At 46.2% G+C, this 18,462-nt stretch overlaps 1 protein-coding gene and 1 long non-coding RNA gene across 2 annotated transcripts; both read left to right on the top strand.

Moving 5' to 3' along the window:
- The first annotated feature begins 2,037 nt into the window (after positions 1 to 2,037).
- Positions 2,038 to 3,118, top strand: LOC132571141 (uncharacterized). Its single transcript, XR_009555378.1, has 2 exons — positions 2,038 to 2,072; positions 2,992 to 3,118. It is a non-coding gene; the product is annotated as an uncharacterized LOC132571141 (long non-coding RNA).
- A 3,499-nt stretch (positions 3,119 to 6,617) lies between these two features.
- On the top strand, positions 6,618 to 8,368 carry LOC132571716 (oocyte zinc finger protein XlCOF6-like). Its single transcript, XM_060238511.1, has one exon. The coding sequence runs from the start codon at positions 6,734 to 6,736 to the stop codon at positions 8,366 to 8,368; it is 1,635 nt and encodes a 544-aa protein (XP_060094494.1). The 5' UTR covers positions 6,618 to 6,733.
- The last annotated feature ends 10,094 nt before the right edge of the window (positions 8,369 to 18,462 follow it).

Consider the following 18,462-nt stretch of genomic DNA (forward strand, 5'->3'; position numbering starts at 1 on the left):
TCTTTTCTGTGCACGGACACTATCTTAGGAAGTGTGCATGCACACAAAAGCCCCTACCTTGAATAAAACTTTGTTGGTCTTAATGGTGCCACTGGATTCAACGTTGGTTCTGTTCTTTCAGACCAACATGGTTATATGCCTGGATCTGCCATATGTTAATTAATTTACTAATTTCCTTCACTGCTTTTTCAGATGTGGGGGCCATCCCTGAAGATAGAAGTGACATTCCCTGAGGCAGAAGGAGCTTCCTTGGAGCAAGAAGAGAGAGTGCAGGCCCAGGGAAATGTCCAAGATGCCCTCTCCTTTGGTAAGGACTCTTTCAGCCTGGATACCATTGGGGTACCCAGTACATTTCCTAGGTAGAGAATTCAGGTCAGGGAAAAATATTAAACACTTCACAAAACACAGAGTTAATTTGTGGAACTCGATGACCACTAATTGTACAATTTCATGGAAGGTCATTCCTCACATTAATTAAAATAGTCCTATCTCACTTTCTTTCCGTATGGTAGACAAATCTTGACAGAGCTATTCAACCAGGTGAATAAAGGGAGCCTCCAACTTCTGGGACAGCAGATCTCAGAAAAATACCTTCTGAGGGGCAATAATAATGGGGAAATTTGCCTTCTGTGCCAGTTTTGGGCACCACATTTTAAGAAGGATACAGACAAGCTGGAATGGGTCCAGAGGAGGGTGACAAAGATGGTGAGGGGTCTGAGTCCAAGTCCTATGAGGAAAGGCTGAAGGAGCTGGGGATGTTTAGCCTGGAGAGGAGGCGGCTGAGAGGTGATATGATCACCATCTTCAAGTATATGAAGGGCTGTCATCTAGAGGATGGTGTGAAATAGTTTTCTGTGGCCCCAGAAGATAGAACCAGAACCAACGAGTTGAAATTAAATCAAAAGAGTTTTTGGCTCAACATTAGGAAGAACTTCCTGACCGTTAGAGCGGTTCCTCAGTGGAACAGGCTTCCTCGGGAGGTGGTAGGCTCTCCTTCCTTGGAGGTTTTTCAGCAGAGGCTAGATGACCATCTGACAGCGATGAAGATCCTGTGAATTTAGGGGGAGGTATTTGTGAGTTTCCTGCATTATGCAGGGGGTTGATGACCCTGGAGGTCCCTTCCGACTCTGTGATTCTATCCTTACTGGGGCATCTGGCAGACCACTGAGAGAAACAGGATGCTGGAATGGGGATGGCACGCTGTGGGGCACCCACAGGAGCTTAAGGGAGGGGATTGGTACTGATGTGGTGCCATGTTGATGTTGTGTCTTGCTGAAAATCTGGCTGTGAAGTCAGCATGCCAAGAGACACTCTGAAAACTCATTTATATTGGTCCGGAGTTTCCAGATTCGCTCAAGTCACATCGGGGCTGAATGTGATAGTGACGTATCATGAGACATCATTTCCACCCCCCTTTTCCCTTTCAAGCGGCCCCGTGGCGCAGAGTGGTAAAGCAGCACTACTGCAGTACTGTGGTCTGAACTCTCTGCTCATGATCTGAGTTCGATTCCGGAGGAAGCTGGGTTTTCAGGTAGCCGGCCCAAGGTTGACTCAGCCTTCCATCCTTCCGAGGTCGGTCAAATGAGTCCCCAGCTTGCTGGGGGCAAAGTGTAGAGGACTGGGGAAGGCAATGGCAAACCACCCCGTAAAAAAGTCTGCCGTGAAAACGTTGTGAAAGCAACGTCACCCCAGAGTCGGAAACGACTGGTGCTTGCACAGGGGACCTTTCCTTTCCCTACCAGCCCTGACGCAGGTCTCACAGAAGTCTGAAATATGTTGGCAACGTTTATAATCCCTGAGGCTCATAGGTACCTGGTGCTTCTGTTCTGCCTCTTCTGGAATTTAGTAAGAAATGCTTAAAAAAAAAGGTGTTGAGTTCACACAGAACGAGGTTTCACACCCCTGGGAAGTAGGTGCGCGGTGCAGGGAACAAACAAGCAAATGGAATAGAAAGTCGTGGCAAAGACCCACCCTTCCTTCCTCCTTTTTTCTCACTTACAGGCAGTGGAGAAATGTTGTTGAGCCATCAACTTTTTAGAGGTGTGGAAACAGCTGCTGTGCCTCCAGTCCAGGTAAAGCATTTGAGCAGGGACAGCACTGGTACCCCCCCCCCCCACCTTATCAGAGATGATTATTCATGCAGTTTCTACAAGATGGCTGAGCGGGAGAGGCTCTGAAAGGCACTCCCTTTCCAACCCATGCCATGACATACATCTTGTACCCTTCCAGACTACTGCCTTCCAGTTTGCAATCTCTGCCTGGTATGATTGCTGATGAGAGTATCTGCTCTTCCTTTCAGCGTTCAGTTTCCTTCGAGGACGTGGCTGTGTTGTGGGAGGGCTTCTAGTGTCCTGGCCCCACTGGTGGACCTCCTGGTGGCACTTGGCTTTTTGGTCACTGTGTGACACAGAGTGTTGGACTGGATGGGCCATTGGCCTGATCCAACATGGCTTCTCTTATGTTCTTCTGTGACACAGAGTGTTGGACTGAAGGGCCACTGGCCTGATCCAACAGGGCTTCTCTTATGTTCATAGGTGACACAGAGTGTTGGACTGGATGGGCAACTGGCCTGATCCAACAGGGCTTCTCTTATGTTCTTAGGTGACACACAGTGTTGGACTGAAGGGCCACTGGCCTGATCCAACAGGGCTTCTCTTATGTTTTTAGGTGACACAGAGTGTTGGACTGGATGGGCCATTGGCCTGATCCAACATGGCTTCTCTTATGTTCTTATGTGACACAGAGTGTTGGACTGGATGGGCCATTAGTCTGATCCAACAGGGCTTCTCTTATGTTCTTCTGTGACACAGAATGTTGGACTGGATGGGCCATTGGCCTGATCCAACATGGCTTCTCTTATATTCTTATGTGACTCAGAGTGTTGGACTGGATGGGCCATTGGCCTGATCCGACATGGCTTCTCTTATGTTCTTTTGTTCTTAATCTCTGCCTGGTATGATTGCTGATGAGGGAATCTGCTTTTTCTTCCAGTGTCCATTTTCCTTTGAGGAGGTGGCTGTAAATTTCACCATGGCAGAGTGGGCCCTGCTGGATCCAGACCAAAGAGCTCTCTACCGGGAAGTCATGCTGGAGAACTATGGAAACGTGACCTCTCTGGGTAAGAATCTTTTGCCAAAGCTCCAAATTTGTGCTATTGTGATGAACAAGAATATTGAACAAGAATATAGTCTTTTGACTCCTGTCCCATTACTCGCCTTGAGATAACTGAAGCCAGTGTTGTGGTCATCACCTTAGCCAAGAAAAGTGTCCTAAAAAATACTATATGATTCTGATCACACACACTAAATAATGCACTTTCAATCTACTTCCAGTGCACTTTCCCGCTGGATTTTATGGTGTGAACTGGCAAAATCCAGTTGGAAAGTGAACATATGAACATATGAAGCTGCCTTATACTGAATCAGACCTTTGGTCCATCAAAGTCAGTATTGTCTTCTCAGACTGGCAGCGGCTCTCCAGGGTCTCAAGCTGAGGCTTTTCACACCTATTTGCCTGGACCCTTTTTTGGAGATGCCAGGGATTGAACCTGGGACCTTCTGCTTCCCAAGCAGATGCTCTACCACTGAGCCACCGTCCCTCCCCAAGTGGATTGAAAGTGCATTATTGAGTGTGTGTGTGATCGCAGCCTATATGTCGTTGCCTGAAAAGTACGTCGTGTTATAATTTCTATTTCCTTTAGTAATCAAATAAGGTTTGAACATGAATCCTTAGGAACGCTTTCGTAAGGTTTACATAAAATCATGGCAAATATACTCATTGCCATCAAGTCAAGATTGTGTAGTTCACTAAAAAATAACCACAATAAATCAGTGACTCAAGCTGTCGCATGGGAAGCATACCAACAGCTCCTGTAGCTCGTTCCGGAAAGACCAAGGGTGGATAGATCACAGGCTCCACCAGGAAGTCATGCTGGAAGTCCAAGAAGAAGTTTCTATTCAAAACGCAATAGCCAACGACAGGCCAATAGCCAGAAAATTTCGTTTATGGGGGGGGCCACGGGGAAAAATTTTTGGATGGAGGGCCCCCCCCGGCGGCCCCCACTCTCTCCACCGCCATTTCTGTCCCCACGGCGGTGGCGGCCCCATCCCCCTCCGCGCGAAACCTCCCCCTCCCACCCACCTACTCACCCACCAACCGGGCGAAAGAGTAAAGAGCTGATCGCTTTGGAAAGCCGGCTTCGGAGCAACTTTTCGGCCGATCATGTGATGGGGGGGGCGCCTTGCAAGAGCCCCAGGAGCCCGCTCTTTACTCTTTTGCCCGGTTGGTGGGTGAGTAAGTGGGTGGGAGGGAGGAGGAGGTTTCGCACAGAGGGAGGTGGGGCCACCTGAGCCGCGGGGACAAAAGTGGCAGCAGAGAGTGGGGGCTGGGGAAAGGAGGGGCCACAAAGGTCTGAGGGAGGGTTGGGTGAGGGGGGCATGCCCCCCCTGCCCTCCCTGTGGCTACGGGCCTGGCCAGCCAGCTACAATTATATGAGAATACATTATAATAAGCCCTGAAATTCTTGGAGCACAGAGTATGAATGGTTCTCTTTAAAAGCCATCTATTCATCACACTTACCACAATAAGAAGGTCCTCTAAATACACTCTTATCAAAATTTAGAAGGAGTCCAAGCTCTCAAAGACCCAATTTCAAACGTTTTTGCAAAACATTGTCAAGCTGCCTCATTACAATGAACCGAAGAGGTCTGTTGGCAATGCAAGCTTAACTGATTAATTAATTGTTTGCAACTGTATCTTAAGTGAACCATGCAGTAAAACGTATCGAACTTCTTTTTAACAGTTAGCCCTCACTAACTTAAAAATGCATTGAGCTGTAAGTCTAGATGGTAAACGTTCTGACAATTAGCTGTCGGTATCTTACAGTAAGCATAAGACTTTTTGACAGATGGCTGTCAGTATTTTGAGGTGCCCCAGGAAGGATCTGAAAAATACTTATTAAAAGGTACTTGTTAAAAAACTGTCAGCTGCCAATATCTTAGAGTGCAGAGTGCAATATGACTCAAAGGAAGGAGAAGGAGATGGAGATTGGATTACATCCCACCTTTCAGTCAGAGCCTCTGAGCGGTTTACATTCTCCTGCACTTCTTCTCCCTGCAACAGACACTCTGTGAGGCAGGCGGGACTGAGAGAGCTCTGACAGAAACTGCTCTTGAGAGAACAGTTCTGAAGACATCTGTCTGGTTCTGCAGCCCACAGTGATTTATCCATTCTTGGCCTTTCTGGAACAAGCTACAGCAGGTGTTTGAATGCTTCCCACACAGTGGCTTGTTCTTTATAGTGAATTGTTTCTATACAGTTCTGGCTTGATTGCAGTGTAAATATTTCCTGTGGTTTTTTGTAAACCTTATAAAAGTATTCACTGAATAGTTCGGTTTGTTCACACTTTATATGATTATTAAAGAAATTATACCATACAAACTATTTATCAGGTCATGACATCCTATACATATAAAAGCCATTTTGTGGCGGCAAAATGGAGCACCCTTATTTGTTGGGGCTGTGGTGTATTAACCTTTGGCCTGTCAAACCATCAATCAAGGTATGTTGTATTCCATTGGCTGAGGGCAGGAGGAGGATGGAAACAGCCACAGAAACCTTAACAGAAAGCTCCTGGGCCTTCCTGCTGAGTGTGTAAAAAGAAGGGAATTGAGCAGAGCCCCTCTGTTTGTTTGGAGCTGCTCTGCTTTTGTTTTCCTGTTAGTCTCAATAAGTTGGTTGAAATACAGCAGATAGTTACATTCAGAAGTTCTGGTGAGTATAGGGGAATGGCATTGCTGTATTTTTTGGGGGGATGGGGAAGTCTTTCAGCTCCACCAACAAAGTCCCCAGGTATTTTCTGAGTTGGACCTGGCAGCCTTACAGTCAAGCTTGTTAGTAAAAGGCTGGGGGAGGAGGCCCTTTCCAGACCTATTTTGGCTTGTGAGGGAGAACTCATTTGGACCAGTTTTGGCTAGGGCTGCCAGTTCCAGGGAAGGTCCTGGAGATTTTGTGGTGGAGTCTACAGAAGCCAGACTTTGGGGAGGGGAAAGGCCCCAGCTAAATAGAATGCCCTAGAGTCCACCCTCCAAAGAAGTTATTTTCTCCATGGGGAAAGAGATCTGTTGTCTGGAGTTCAATTGTGATACCAGGATATCTTCAGCCTCTTCCTGGACGTTTCCTACTCTAGGCCTGGCAGCACCCTCTGAGTGACTTGATGCCACCTGACTGGCATGACTTAACTAGGCCTGGCTGCCTCCTCCTGTTCAGGAAAAAAAAACTGTGATGTACTGGCTAAGAACATTTAGCAAGTTTAAATAACTCGGTTTTACAGGCACTGCGGAACTGCAGCAGGTACCGTGGGGCCCTGATGTTATCAGGTAAGGCATTCCACAGGGCAGGAGCTATTACTGAGAACACTCTGGCTCCAGTGGTAGACAGTCGAGCTTCTTTCGGTCCGGGGATCTTAAGGAGATGTTGGGACCCTGAACGAAGTGCTCTCTGGGGGACATATGGGGAGAGGTGTGCTAATCTGATCTCTCTCATTATTCTAGCAGCTGATGGTCAGAGGAATGAGGAAGGTGAGGAACTTCATCCAGAATTGCCAGATGAAGATAATAATGACTTGAAAGGCAGCATCTGGAATCAAGGCAGCCTTAAGAGAAAGAAAGACAGCCATTTTGTTGAGAAGAGAGATGGAAGAAAGCATAATGTACGTTTTCCAAAACACAATGTTATGAAGATGAGTAAATCCATTCAGTTTGGAAAGCACTTCAAATATAGATCACAGCTTTTTGGGAACCGAAGAATACAAAGAGGAGAAAAACCTTTTGAATGCTCAGAGTGTGGAAAGAAATTCACTCAGAATGGCAGTCTTCAAGTGCACAAAAGAATCCACACAGGGGAGAAACCATTTGAATGCTCACAGTGTGGGAAGAAATTCAGTTATAGTAACAGTCTTCAATATCATAAAAGAACCCACACAGGGGAGAAACCTTTTCAGTGTTCAGAGTGTGGAAAGAGATTGACTCATAGTAGCAGTCTTAAAGTGCATAAAAGAACCCACACAGGGGAGAAAACTTTTGAATGCTCAGAATGTGGAAAGAGATTTGGTCGGAGTGGCCATCTTAAAAACCATAAAAGAACCCATACAGGGGAGAAACCTTTTGAATGCTCAGAGTGTGGGAAGAGATTCAGTCAACGCTACAGTCTCCAAAAGCATAAAAAAACCCACACAGGGGACAAAATTTTTGAACATTCAGAGAGTGAAATGAGATTCAGTCAGAGTAGCCATCTTCAAAATCATAAAAGAACTTACACAAGGGAGAAACTGTTTGAATGCTCAGAGTGTGGGAAGAGATTCAGTACACATAGGAATCTTAAAGTGCATCAAAGAAACCACACAGGGGACAAACCTTTTGAATGCTCAGAGTGCAGGAAGAGATTCAGTACACGTAGCCATCTTCAGTATCATCAAAGAACCCACACAGGGGACAAACCTTTTGAATGCTCAGAATGTGGAAAGAGATTCAATATTAATTCCAGTCTTCAAAGGCATCAAAGAAGCCACACCGGGGAGAAACCTTTTGAATGCTCAGAGTGTGGAAAGAGATATACTACAAGCCGCTATCTAAAATATCATCAAAGAACCCACACAGGAGAGAAACTGTTTCAGTTCTCAGAGTGTGGAAAAAAATTCAGCATGAGTAGCTATCTTCAATATCATCAAAGAACCAACACAGGGGAGAAACCCTTTGAATGTTTAGAGTGTGGGAAGAGATTCAGTCGAAGTGGCAGTCTTCAAAAGCATAAAGGAACTCATTCAGGGGAGAAACCTTTTGAGTGCTCAGAGTGTGGAAAGAGATTTAGTCAGAGTAGCTATCTCCAAGACCACAGAAGAACCCACACCGGAGAGAAGCCCTTTGAATGCTCAGAGTGTGGGAAAAAATTCAGCCATAGTCACGGTCTTCGATATCATAAAAGAACCCATACAGGGGAGAAACCTTTTGAATGCTCAGAGTGTGGGAAGAGATTCATTCACAGTGGCATTCTTCGGAAGCATAAAAGAACTCACACAGGGGAGAAACCGTTTGAATGCTCAGAGTGTGGAAAGAGATTTGGTCAAAGTTGCCATCTTCAAGACCATAAAAGAACCCATACAGGGGAGAAACCGTTTGAATGCTTAGAGTGTGGAAAGAGATTCAGACAGAGTAGTAATCTTCGAGTGCATGAAAGAACCCATAAGGGGAGAAATGTTTTGAATGCTCAGAGTGTGGGAAGAGATGCAGTCACAGTGGCAGTATTCAAAAGCACCAAAAAACCCACACAGAAGACAAACCTTATGAATTCTCAGAGTGTGGGGAAAGATTAAGTCAGAGCGGCTTCTTCAATACCACCAAAGAACCCATACAGGTGGGGAAACCTGTTCAGTGCTCAGAGTGTGGAAAGAGATTGACTTGGGTGTACAACTTTTTGAAAATATCGAAAAATTTACAGGAGAACCCATGTCACCGCTTAGCCCATGAAAAGAGCTTGGCTCTTATTTCACAGCTAGAAGACTACCACAGACCACATAAATCATCAAAGTAATAGAAACTCTTGTACACCAAAATGTTACCTTAACCAGGAAGAAATGTTAAATATACTCAGACTGTAGAAGGAGCTTTAGCCATCTTTGAAGCCCTCAGATAGATCCCAGAAGGAAGAAAGGAAGGATGGGCTTTGCCAGCTGAAGTAGATCCAAGATCAGCTTCCATTTTATCACCAAGGATTCCACACAAGGGAGGAACCTCATAAATGCTCAGCTTGGGGCAAGAGCTTGAGGCACAAATCTGACTTTCATGTTCCTCAGAGAATCCATGCAAGGGTAAAAGTTTCCTATAGCTGATTCTAATGAAGTTGTTCTTGAACACCCAAGGTTCAGAACACCCAAGGTTCTGCAGGTTCAGAAAGCATCAGAAAGTATTTTCACAAAGATGGGCCTTTTTAGTGGTTGTCTTCCTATGTGAAAGCGGCCCCGTGGCGCAGAGTGGTAAAGTGGCAGTACTGTAGTACTGTGGTCTGAACTCTCTGCTCACGACCGGAGTTCGATTCCAGCGGAAGCTGGATTCAGGTAGCCGGCCCAAGGTTGACTCAGCTTTCCATCCTTCCGAGGTCAGTAAAATGAGTGCCCAGTTTGCTGGGGGGAAAGTGTAGATGACTGGGGAAGGCAATGGCAAACCACCCCGTAAAAAGTCTGCTGTGAAAATGTTGTGAAAGCAACGTCACCCCAGAGTCGGAAACAGGGGACCTTTCCTTTTCCCTTTTCCTATGTGAAACTCCCTATGTCAAGTTATCTGCCAGAATAACTCCTTTTGACATCTACAAAACTAGGGAAAAACTTTTCCTTTCTCAAATCCTGTGAAGAAAAAGACAAAGATAACTGATCCCACAGCATAAACCTAGTGTGATCAGCTAGCATTCATAATTCACAACATTTTAATCTGACAAGCAGTTCTAGAGAAGCATTGCTGAACCCTAATCCCTCCCCAGTCCAGCCTGCTGTGAGCTTCTGGAAGTCTCACCCATTTGAAGCCCAGAGTGTTCTGGCAGTAGGATTAATTTGGGTTAAAAGGGGAAAAGTTCTATTCCTTAATTCTACAACTCAGTAAGTTCTTAGTGGTCGGACCCCTCACTCCTAACAATAACAACATCCACAATTGTTGAAATTTTTCGGTATCCAAGAAGTTGATGCTGAACATTTTGGGACATGCATTCCCGAAATCTGGTTATGCTCCCCATCAGTGCTCCCTCTAAGCTGAGTTAGCGTGAGCTAGCTCACAGATTTTTAGCCTCCAGCTCACACACTTTTGTCTTCGCTAAGGAAGGATGGCCCCAGAGCACAATAATTTATGCCAGTAGCTTACAACTTTAATGCTACTCACAAAGTAGAATTTTTGCTCCCAAAGCTCTGCAGCTTAGAGGGAACATTGTCCACCCACCCCTCGCCTGTCCCAGAACGAATCAGGAAGATCTAAGATTCCCTCCGCTTATTCTTAACTCCCCACCCCCACCCAAAACTCCATCAGCCAGAAATGACCTGGACTAGCCCTTGGGCCAATGCTTATCTCCAGCTTGTGACTCTTCTGATCAGACCTTGGATTCCTCCTTGGAAATAGTGTCTTTATGGAGCATGAGAAAATTGTATTTCCATCTCACATTCTGTGTTGCTTAATTTGGAAAGGTATCTGCATCAGGGTTGCTAACAGTCCTTAAGAGGAAAAAAATATCTAGGTCCAAGCAGAGGGCAATCCTAGATTAAATGTTTCTCAGCGAAGCAAGGGTTGTAGCTAATCGAAGAGATTATTATTTAATTGAATTTGGATTTGCATCCTGCCCCATCAGGAAAATCACAGTTTGTGTTTTCTGAGCTTCGTGGGTTTTTTAAATGAGGGGCTTCATTAAATATGTGCAAGGTTAGTGTGACGTTTTTCAGTTGTGTATAAGGCTCTGAAAAATCCTCTTGCAGATAAGAACATAAGAGAAGCCATGTTGGATCAGGCCAGTGGCCCATCCAGTCCAACACTCTGAGTCACATAAGAACATAAGAGAAGCCGTGCTGGATCAGGCCAATGGCCCATCCAGTCCAACACTCTGTGTCACATAAGAACATAAGAGAAGCCATGTAGGATCAGGCCAGTGGCCCCTCCAGTCCAACACTCTGTGTCATATAAGAACATAAGAGAAGCCATGTTGGATCAGGCCAGTGGCCCATCCAGTCCAACACTCTGTGTCACACAGTGGCCAAAAAAGCAAGTGCCACCAGGAGGTCCACCTGTGGGGCCAGGACACTAGAAGCCCTCCCACTGTTGCCCCCCCCCCAAAAAAAAAACAAATTAGCACCAAGAATACAGAGCATCAGTGCCCCAGACAGAGAGTTCCAACAATATGCTGTGGCTAATAGCCACTGATGGGCCTCTGCTCCATATGCTTTCCATTCCCCTCTTGAAACTATAATGGTTTTAACTGTTTTGTTTAACTTACTTTATGAATGTAATTTAACTATATTTTAACTGTCTTTTATAGTAACGAATGTATTTTAGTGTAATCATGGTATATACCATGTCCTGTGAGCCGCCCTGAGCCTGCCTTGGCAGGGGAGGGCGGGATATAAAAATAAATTTATTATTATTATTATTGAAACTGGCTATGCTTGTAGAATCATAGAATCACAGAGTTGGAAGGGACCTCTAGGGTCATCTAATCCAATCCCCTGCACAATGCAGGAAACTCACAAACACTTCCCCCTAAATTCACAGGATCTTCATTGCTGTCAGATGGCCATCTAGCCTCTGTTTAAAAACCTCCAAGGAAGGAGAACCCACCACCTCCCGAGGAAGCCTGTTCCACTGAGGAATCGCTCTATCGGTCAGGAAATTCTTCCTAATGTTGAGCTGGAAACTCTTTTGATTTAATTTCAATGCATTGGTTCTGCTCCTACCTTCCAGGGCCACAGAAAACAATTCCACACCATCCTCTAGATGACAGCCCTTCAAGTCCTTGAAGATGGTGATCATATCACCTCTCAGCCGCCTCCTCTCCAGGCTAAACACCCGCAGCTCCTTCAACCTTTCCTCATAGGACTTGGTCTCCAGACCCCTCACCATCTTTGTCGCCCTTCTCTGTAGCCACCACCACCTCCTGTGGCAGTGAATTCCACATGTTAATCACCCTTTGGATGAAGAAGTACTTCCTTTTATCCGTTTTAACCCAACTGCTCAGCAATTTCATTGAATGCCCACGAGTTCTCGTACTATGAGAAAGGGAGAAAAGTACTTCTTTCTTTACCTCCATCTAGATGTTTGAGACTTGCAATTGGGTTCATGACTGATCCCCATGATTGAACTCTACCTAGTTTGGCCCATTTGTGACATAGGTCAGTTAAATTCAAGAGCCAGAGGTGCTGGGTCAACTGTGTGGATTGGGTTCATCTTCCCAGTGGGCCTGGAAGGTCTTTGGGTTTCCTTTAGCCAGACACCTTTTCCAGTTAACATACCTTGCAAGGTAGTTGTAGGGATTTAATCTTTGGGATGGAGCGGGGGAAGGCTTCCTCTATGAGATTTATTTGAAAGGTGCAGAAATGTCAGGACTTCTGTATTTGTTTCTTTACTAGTGGGAACCCATAGGGACTTGCGGGATGTATCTCATTTCTCTGTTCCACGCTATTTCATATTTCTGTTTCCTGAAAGACCCTACAACACTGCCCCTTCTCATACTTCCCTCTCTCTTTTCTGTGCTGGTCTGAAGCAGCAGGACAAAGTTTGAGTCCTTGACTGTTGGTATTCCGAGGAGGTTTCTGAAAGACCACGAAGGGAATCTTTGTTATCAAAGATTTCAGGTTTTCACGGCTGGTAACATCATTAGGGTTTGTAGAATCTTTCGGGCTCAAGTGCCGTGTTCTACTGGGGAAAGTTTTCCTTCCAGACGTTTCGTTCTCAGCTGTGGAGAACATCCTCAGTGACGTTGCAGCCGGAGCAGGCGCTTTGACCTTCTTGGCTGCTGTGCATTGAGTCTTTGTTGCTTGTGACTAGAATCCTCTGGGGATGGAACAGAGGTGTGCTGGTGGACAGAGTCAGGAGATGGTGTGGCTTTCTCTCATGTAGCTGCACATGTGGCCAAAATTCATCTCACAGGCCTGAGCCCACCAGAGAAAGCAGTGAGGGAGGTTAGGGGCAGAGCAGCAGTAGTAGAAGATGATGATATTGGATTCATACCCCACCAATGTTCCCTCTTAAGTTGCAGTCTTGTGAGCAAAAATTCTACTTTGTGAGCTACTGGCATGAAAGTTGTGAGCTACTGCATCAATGAGTGTGCGTTGGGGTCATCCTTCCTGAGCTAAGACAAAAATGTGTGAGCTGGAGGCTAAAAATCTGTGAGCTAGCTCACGCTAATTCAGAGGGGACACTGTACCCCACCCTTCACTCTGAATCTCAGAGTGGCTCACAATCTCTGTGATCTTCCTCCCCCACAACAGACACCCTGTGAGGTGGGTGGGGCTGAGAGAGCTCTCCCAGAAGCTGCCCTTTCAAGGTCAGGTCTGTGAGAGCCATGGCTGACCCAAGGCCATTCCAGCAGCTGCAAGCGGAGGAGTGGGGATTCAAACCCGGTTCTCCCAGATAAGAGTCCGCACACTTAACCACTACACCAAATTGTCTCTCAACCTCTGCCAGAGCTATGACTGACCCAAGGCCATTCCAGCAGGTGCAAGTGGAGGAGTGGGGAATCAAACCCGGTTCTCCCAGATAAGAGTCTGCACACTTAACCACTACACCAAACTGGCTCTCGTAAGGGTCATTTCGTAGAAAAAGAAGTGCCAGAGCTCATTAGAACAACTCATTTGCATAACGCCTTTGCATATGCCCCACACCCCTGACATCACTGGGAGGTGTACTAAATTATATCAGCTCAGCATCTACCCTAAAATGCTTCTTGACTTAGAATTGTCATAATAAAACCTTACTCCCATCATACTTTTTAAAAATGACTTTCTCCTATGTGGTCACAGGGGCATGAGGAAGCTTTCCATCTGTCTGCTTTATATGTTTTGGTTATTTTCCCTTTTTTGTGTGTGTGGGGGGGAAATATTAGAAAGTTTGTCAAATCTTGGAGTTCAGCAAAATTCTCACAGGGGGAGTTGAACAGTGGCGCCCAGAAGCAAGTATGGGGGTGGGGGGTTGTTAAGAAAGAAAGAGCAGAATAAAATGTAGAGGTTCTGGAGCTGTGCTCCTGTGAGCTCCTGCCCAAAATAAGGCCTGGTTGCTTGTGACTAGAATCTTTTGGCAATGGCACAGAGTGGTGCTCCCAGTGGACACGATCAGAATACGGTGTGGCTTTCTCTCGGGTAACTGCAGATTAATGACCAGAATTTGTCTAACAGATCTGAGCCCGCCAGAGGAATTAGGAGACAGGAGTGTCGAGCCAGGCATTGAGGGAGGTCGGGGCGGAGCAGTTAGCAAGTTCCAACTATTCTTTTTGGTGAAGAATTTCAGGAGAATATAACATTTGTGTATCATGTGTAGAAGTTACAGGAATGCCTTAAAACGTAGAATCCGAATCCAAGAAGGAGAACGCTTATTCTGGTTAATGAAGGAATGAATACCTAATGAGATTCTGCAACATACAAAGTATTTTATTCAGGAAAGCTGCAGTCAGCAACGGATTTCTTTAAGAACGGTGGACTTTGTTGAATGACGGACAACATCACTCACAGCGATAGATTCTTGAAGAAGAATCCTTGGAACGGATGGAAAACTGGCAGCCGTAGGATCATAGTGCGGAGTTTAGAGCTTCCTTTGAAGTTTTCTTTCTTGGATTTGATGTCAGAAATTAGCATCCCAGAGACTTAATCATAGTTGGACATCGTTCATTATTGTGTATAGATGGACATGCTGGAATATTTGTATTGATTGTTACAATTTCATGAAATTTTGATATCTTGATATGAGTCTGGTGGTTTGCATGGAACGTATTATACATATTGTATTTCTGAGTAACTTGCACGCTGCATTTGGGTGTCTTTGCATCTGTTTTTTATTAGATGTCTGCTCAGTGACTGTCTAACTTCCATGGGGAAATCAGCTGAGGGGCATTGATTCAGACATGTCAGAACAAGGGTATCAATTAATGGATTGGGTTATTACCTGATTGTACCAATCCATTAGGTATTTAAGCTTTTGCAATGCTATCCTTAGAGGTCTTTGGGCCTGATTGCTGGAGACCTTTTCACTGCAGTGGAAATAAAGCTGTTTCTTTCCTGACCACTTTTGTCTGAGTCTTTGCCATTGCTTGGGTCAGACTTGGGGGGTGGGATTCCCTCTAGGGAGGGGCTCTCCTATCACAGTTTTGGTGACCACGACAGCGGATCAAGGCCCAGCAAGGCACCTTGTGATTTAAGAGGGAGGAAGGTAAAGGAGATTGTGAGCCGCTCTGAGACTCTTCGGAGTGGAGGGCGGGATATAAATCCAATATCTTCATCTACTTCACAGGGTGTCTGTTGTGGGGGAGGAAGGTAAAGGAGATTGTGAGCCGCGCTGAGACTCTTCGGAGTGGAGGGCGGGATATAAATCCAATATCTTCTTCATCTTCTTCTTCTTCTTGGATTCCTGACTGGGGGTCTGGGAAGTTGGACCTTGGTCAGGTAAGAACTGAGGGGAACTGCACTGCTGGGACAGAGGGCTGGTGCATGTGGTGAGGGCTTGGGGCATCGAAGATGTGGGGTGCTTGTGTGAGTGTGTTAAAAATGGTAGGAAGATGGACTATGGCCTAGGCTAGGTCTTGTTGACTGAAGACCCCCTTGTCCATTGTGTTACGCCTGACCTGGAAGCACCTCCATGGTGGGGTAGTTTATCCGCCTCGTGGTCTTGCTCCCATCTGTGTGTGTGTTGGCACGTTTTCAGGGTGCAGGCAGGCAGGAGTCCAAAGTCCAGGAAGACAAGCAGGAGCCAAGTCACCAATGCAGAATCACAAACCGGAATCAGAAGTCAATGTCCAAAAGCCAAATGGTCAGGGTGCCAAGGAAACCAAGCAGGTCAGGATCAGGAAGGAGCGTGGATGCAAGCCAGAGAATAGACTTATTGCTTCCACAAGGTTACCAGGTCCTGGGTGGGAGCTATATGGGAGTCTCAATCAGCCTGCTCCCTGGGTGGCAGTGACTCTGCTAGAACTCAGGGCTGAGAGATCTGAAGCATCGGCGTGCCTCGTGTCTTCACTCTGAAAGTTCTTTCCGGAGCCTGCTTCGAACTCTTGAGATGGGAGGAGGAGAGATTGATCGTCAACAGCTTACACTGGTGCCTGGAGAGTGATTGATGGGCCAGCTGCTGTTTGTTCAGCTGAGGAACTGGCTGGCAACTCTTCCAGGTCTGTTAACCCTTCCAGCTCCTCCTTGTCAGGGCTCATGACATGTGTCATCCTTCCAAGATGAGGGACAGAGGACCAGAATTGGGACTGAGTTAGATTCTGAGTTAGAGTCTCAGAGAAAGTGGCAATAACTCTTCCCCCAGCATAGGAGGGATGTTGAAAAGAGATCTGTCTGGTAAATCCTTAAGAAGGCAACCCAGGGGGGGGGGGGGGGGCATTGAAAGGGGTCCATTCCAATACACACACACCCTCCTCAGGAGGGACATTGGAGGTCTGGTAACTCTTGTCTACTCAGCCAGAAATGGGAGCCCAGGGAACAAAGGTAAGATCAGGAAGAAGAAGAAGAAGATATTGGATTTATATCTCGCCCTCCACTCCGAAGAGTCTCAGAGCGGCTCACAATCTCCTTTACCTTCCTCCCCCACAACAGACACCCTGTGAGGTGGGTGGGGCTGAGAGGGCTCTCACAGCAGCTGCCCTTTCAAGGACAGAGGCTCAGAGCGGCCTACAGTCTCCTTTCCCTTCCTCCCCCACAACAGACACCCGGTGAGGTGGGTGGGGCTGGAGAGGGCTCTCACAGCAGCTGCCCTTTCAAGGACAGAGGCTCAGAGCAGCCTACAATCCTTTCTCTTCCTCCCCCACAACAGACACAGGGTGGGGCTGGAGAGGGCTCTCACAGCAGCTGCCCTTTCAAGGACAACCTTTGCCAGAGCTATGGCTGACCCAAGGCCATGCTAGCAGGTGCAAGTGGAGGAGTGAGGAATCAAACCCGGTTCTCCCAGATAAGAGTCCGTGCACTTAACCACTACACCAAACTGGCTCTCCTAATGAGCAAAAGAATCTGTCTGTTGTAGCCAAGACAGGAAAGCTGACAAATTTCTTCTTACAAACGGCAGAGAAAGATGATCCGGATCGAAACCAGTGTCAGACTTCAGAGACAGGAAGCGAATCAAATCTATCTCCTTCATCAGAAACAGGCAGTGTTGGTGCAATGCCAGATTTCCATGATGGCGTTGCACATGATGAAGTGCCACAATCTGGACTTACACCCACAACAAGATGTGTAAATGCTTTTGAACTGTCCAAGGAGTTTAGAGAACTGACCAAGGATGAAATGCACAAAGCTAAGGGCCCAGGGTTGTGGGATGATGTGACTTATTGGCTTGCTTGTGGAATGTCAGCACCACCATGGGCCATTTGACAAATTGTATCGCAATTTCATCAGTGGGAACCCAAAGAGATACTGTTCACAGAAGATTTTTTTTTTAATAAAAGCCAGTGGTGGACACTACAAGAGAGAATGGCTGCTGTACTCTCCTTCAAAAGGATCAGTTTACTGTTTTGTTTGTAAACTATCTGCGCCCAAAGGGTCGACGCGTTTTGCTAGAAATGAGGGATTCAGTGACGGGCGAAACACTGCTGTAATGAAAGATTTCAGGTTTTCACGGCTGGTAACATCATTAGGGTTTGCAGAATCTTTCGGGCTCAAGTGCCATGTTCTACTGGAGAAAGTTTTCTTTCCAGAAGTTTCGTTCTCAGCTGCGGAGAACATCCTCAGTGGCGTTGCAGCCGGAGCAGGCGCTCTGACCTTCTTTGCTCAATGCACAGCAGCCAAGAAGGTCAGAGCGCCTGCTCCGGCTGCAACGCCACTGAGGATGTTCTCCGCAGCTGAGAACGAAACGTCTGGAAGGAAAACTTTCTCCAGTAGAACACGGCACTTGAGCCCGAAAGATTCCACAAACCCTAATACTGCTGTAATTGACAACCATGAAAAAAGTGCAACTCGCCAAAATGCCATGCTGACATATTTAACTCGAAAACAAGGCTTAGGCTTGGCACAGTCACTGGAAAAAACAAATCGAAGAGGGCTACAATTACTGGGAGAATGTGCTTTGGCGTATTGTAGCAGTCATTTGCACACTGGCTGAATGAAGATTGGCATGCCGAGGAAAAGTGGAAAAATTTGGGTCTCTCAATAATGGGAATTATTTGGAGCTGCTCGAATTGATAAGTCGGTTTGACCCATTCTTGGCTGCTCACATATCACAGTATGGCAATGCTGGAAAAGGCAACCCTTCGTACCTGTCCAAAACGATACGTGAGGAACTCTTTGAATTAATGGCAAAGAAAGTGCACTCCGTCATAACTGACGAAATTAATGCTTCTGGGTACGACTCAATGCCTGATCTTTCCCATGCTGACCAACTGAGCATGGTGCTCAGATACTTGCAAGATGGCCAGCCAGTTGAACGATTTATCACATTTTTGGAATTACGAAACCACAGTGGTGAAGCTATGGCACAGCAGGTGTTGAAGTACTTATGTGATGATTGTAAATTGGATTATGCTAAATGCAGAGGGCAGTCATACAACAATGCTGCCAACATATCTGGAGGTTACAATGGCATGCAGCAAAAACTTTTGGAAGCAAATCAGTTTGCCATTTATGTACCCTGTGCAGCTCATTCACTAAATTTAGTTGGACGAAATAACTACAATTCTTATGCGGCTGGACAAAAATTCAGAAACAGCAATGTATAATGGTCAGTATCAGCCTACTTTTATGGGAAG

This window comes from Heteronotia binoei, chromosome 5 (genome assembly GCF_032191835.1).
Source record: "Heteronotia binoei isolate CCM8104 ecotype False Entrance Well chromosome 5, APGP_CSIRO_Hbin_v1, whole genome shotgun sequence".
Classification (NCBI taxonomy): Eukaryota; Metazoa; Chordata; class Lepidosauria; order Squamata; family Gekkonidae; genus Heteronotia; species Heteronotia binoei.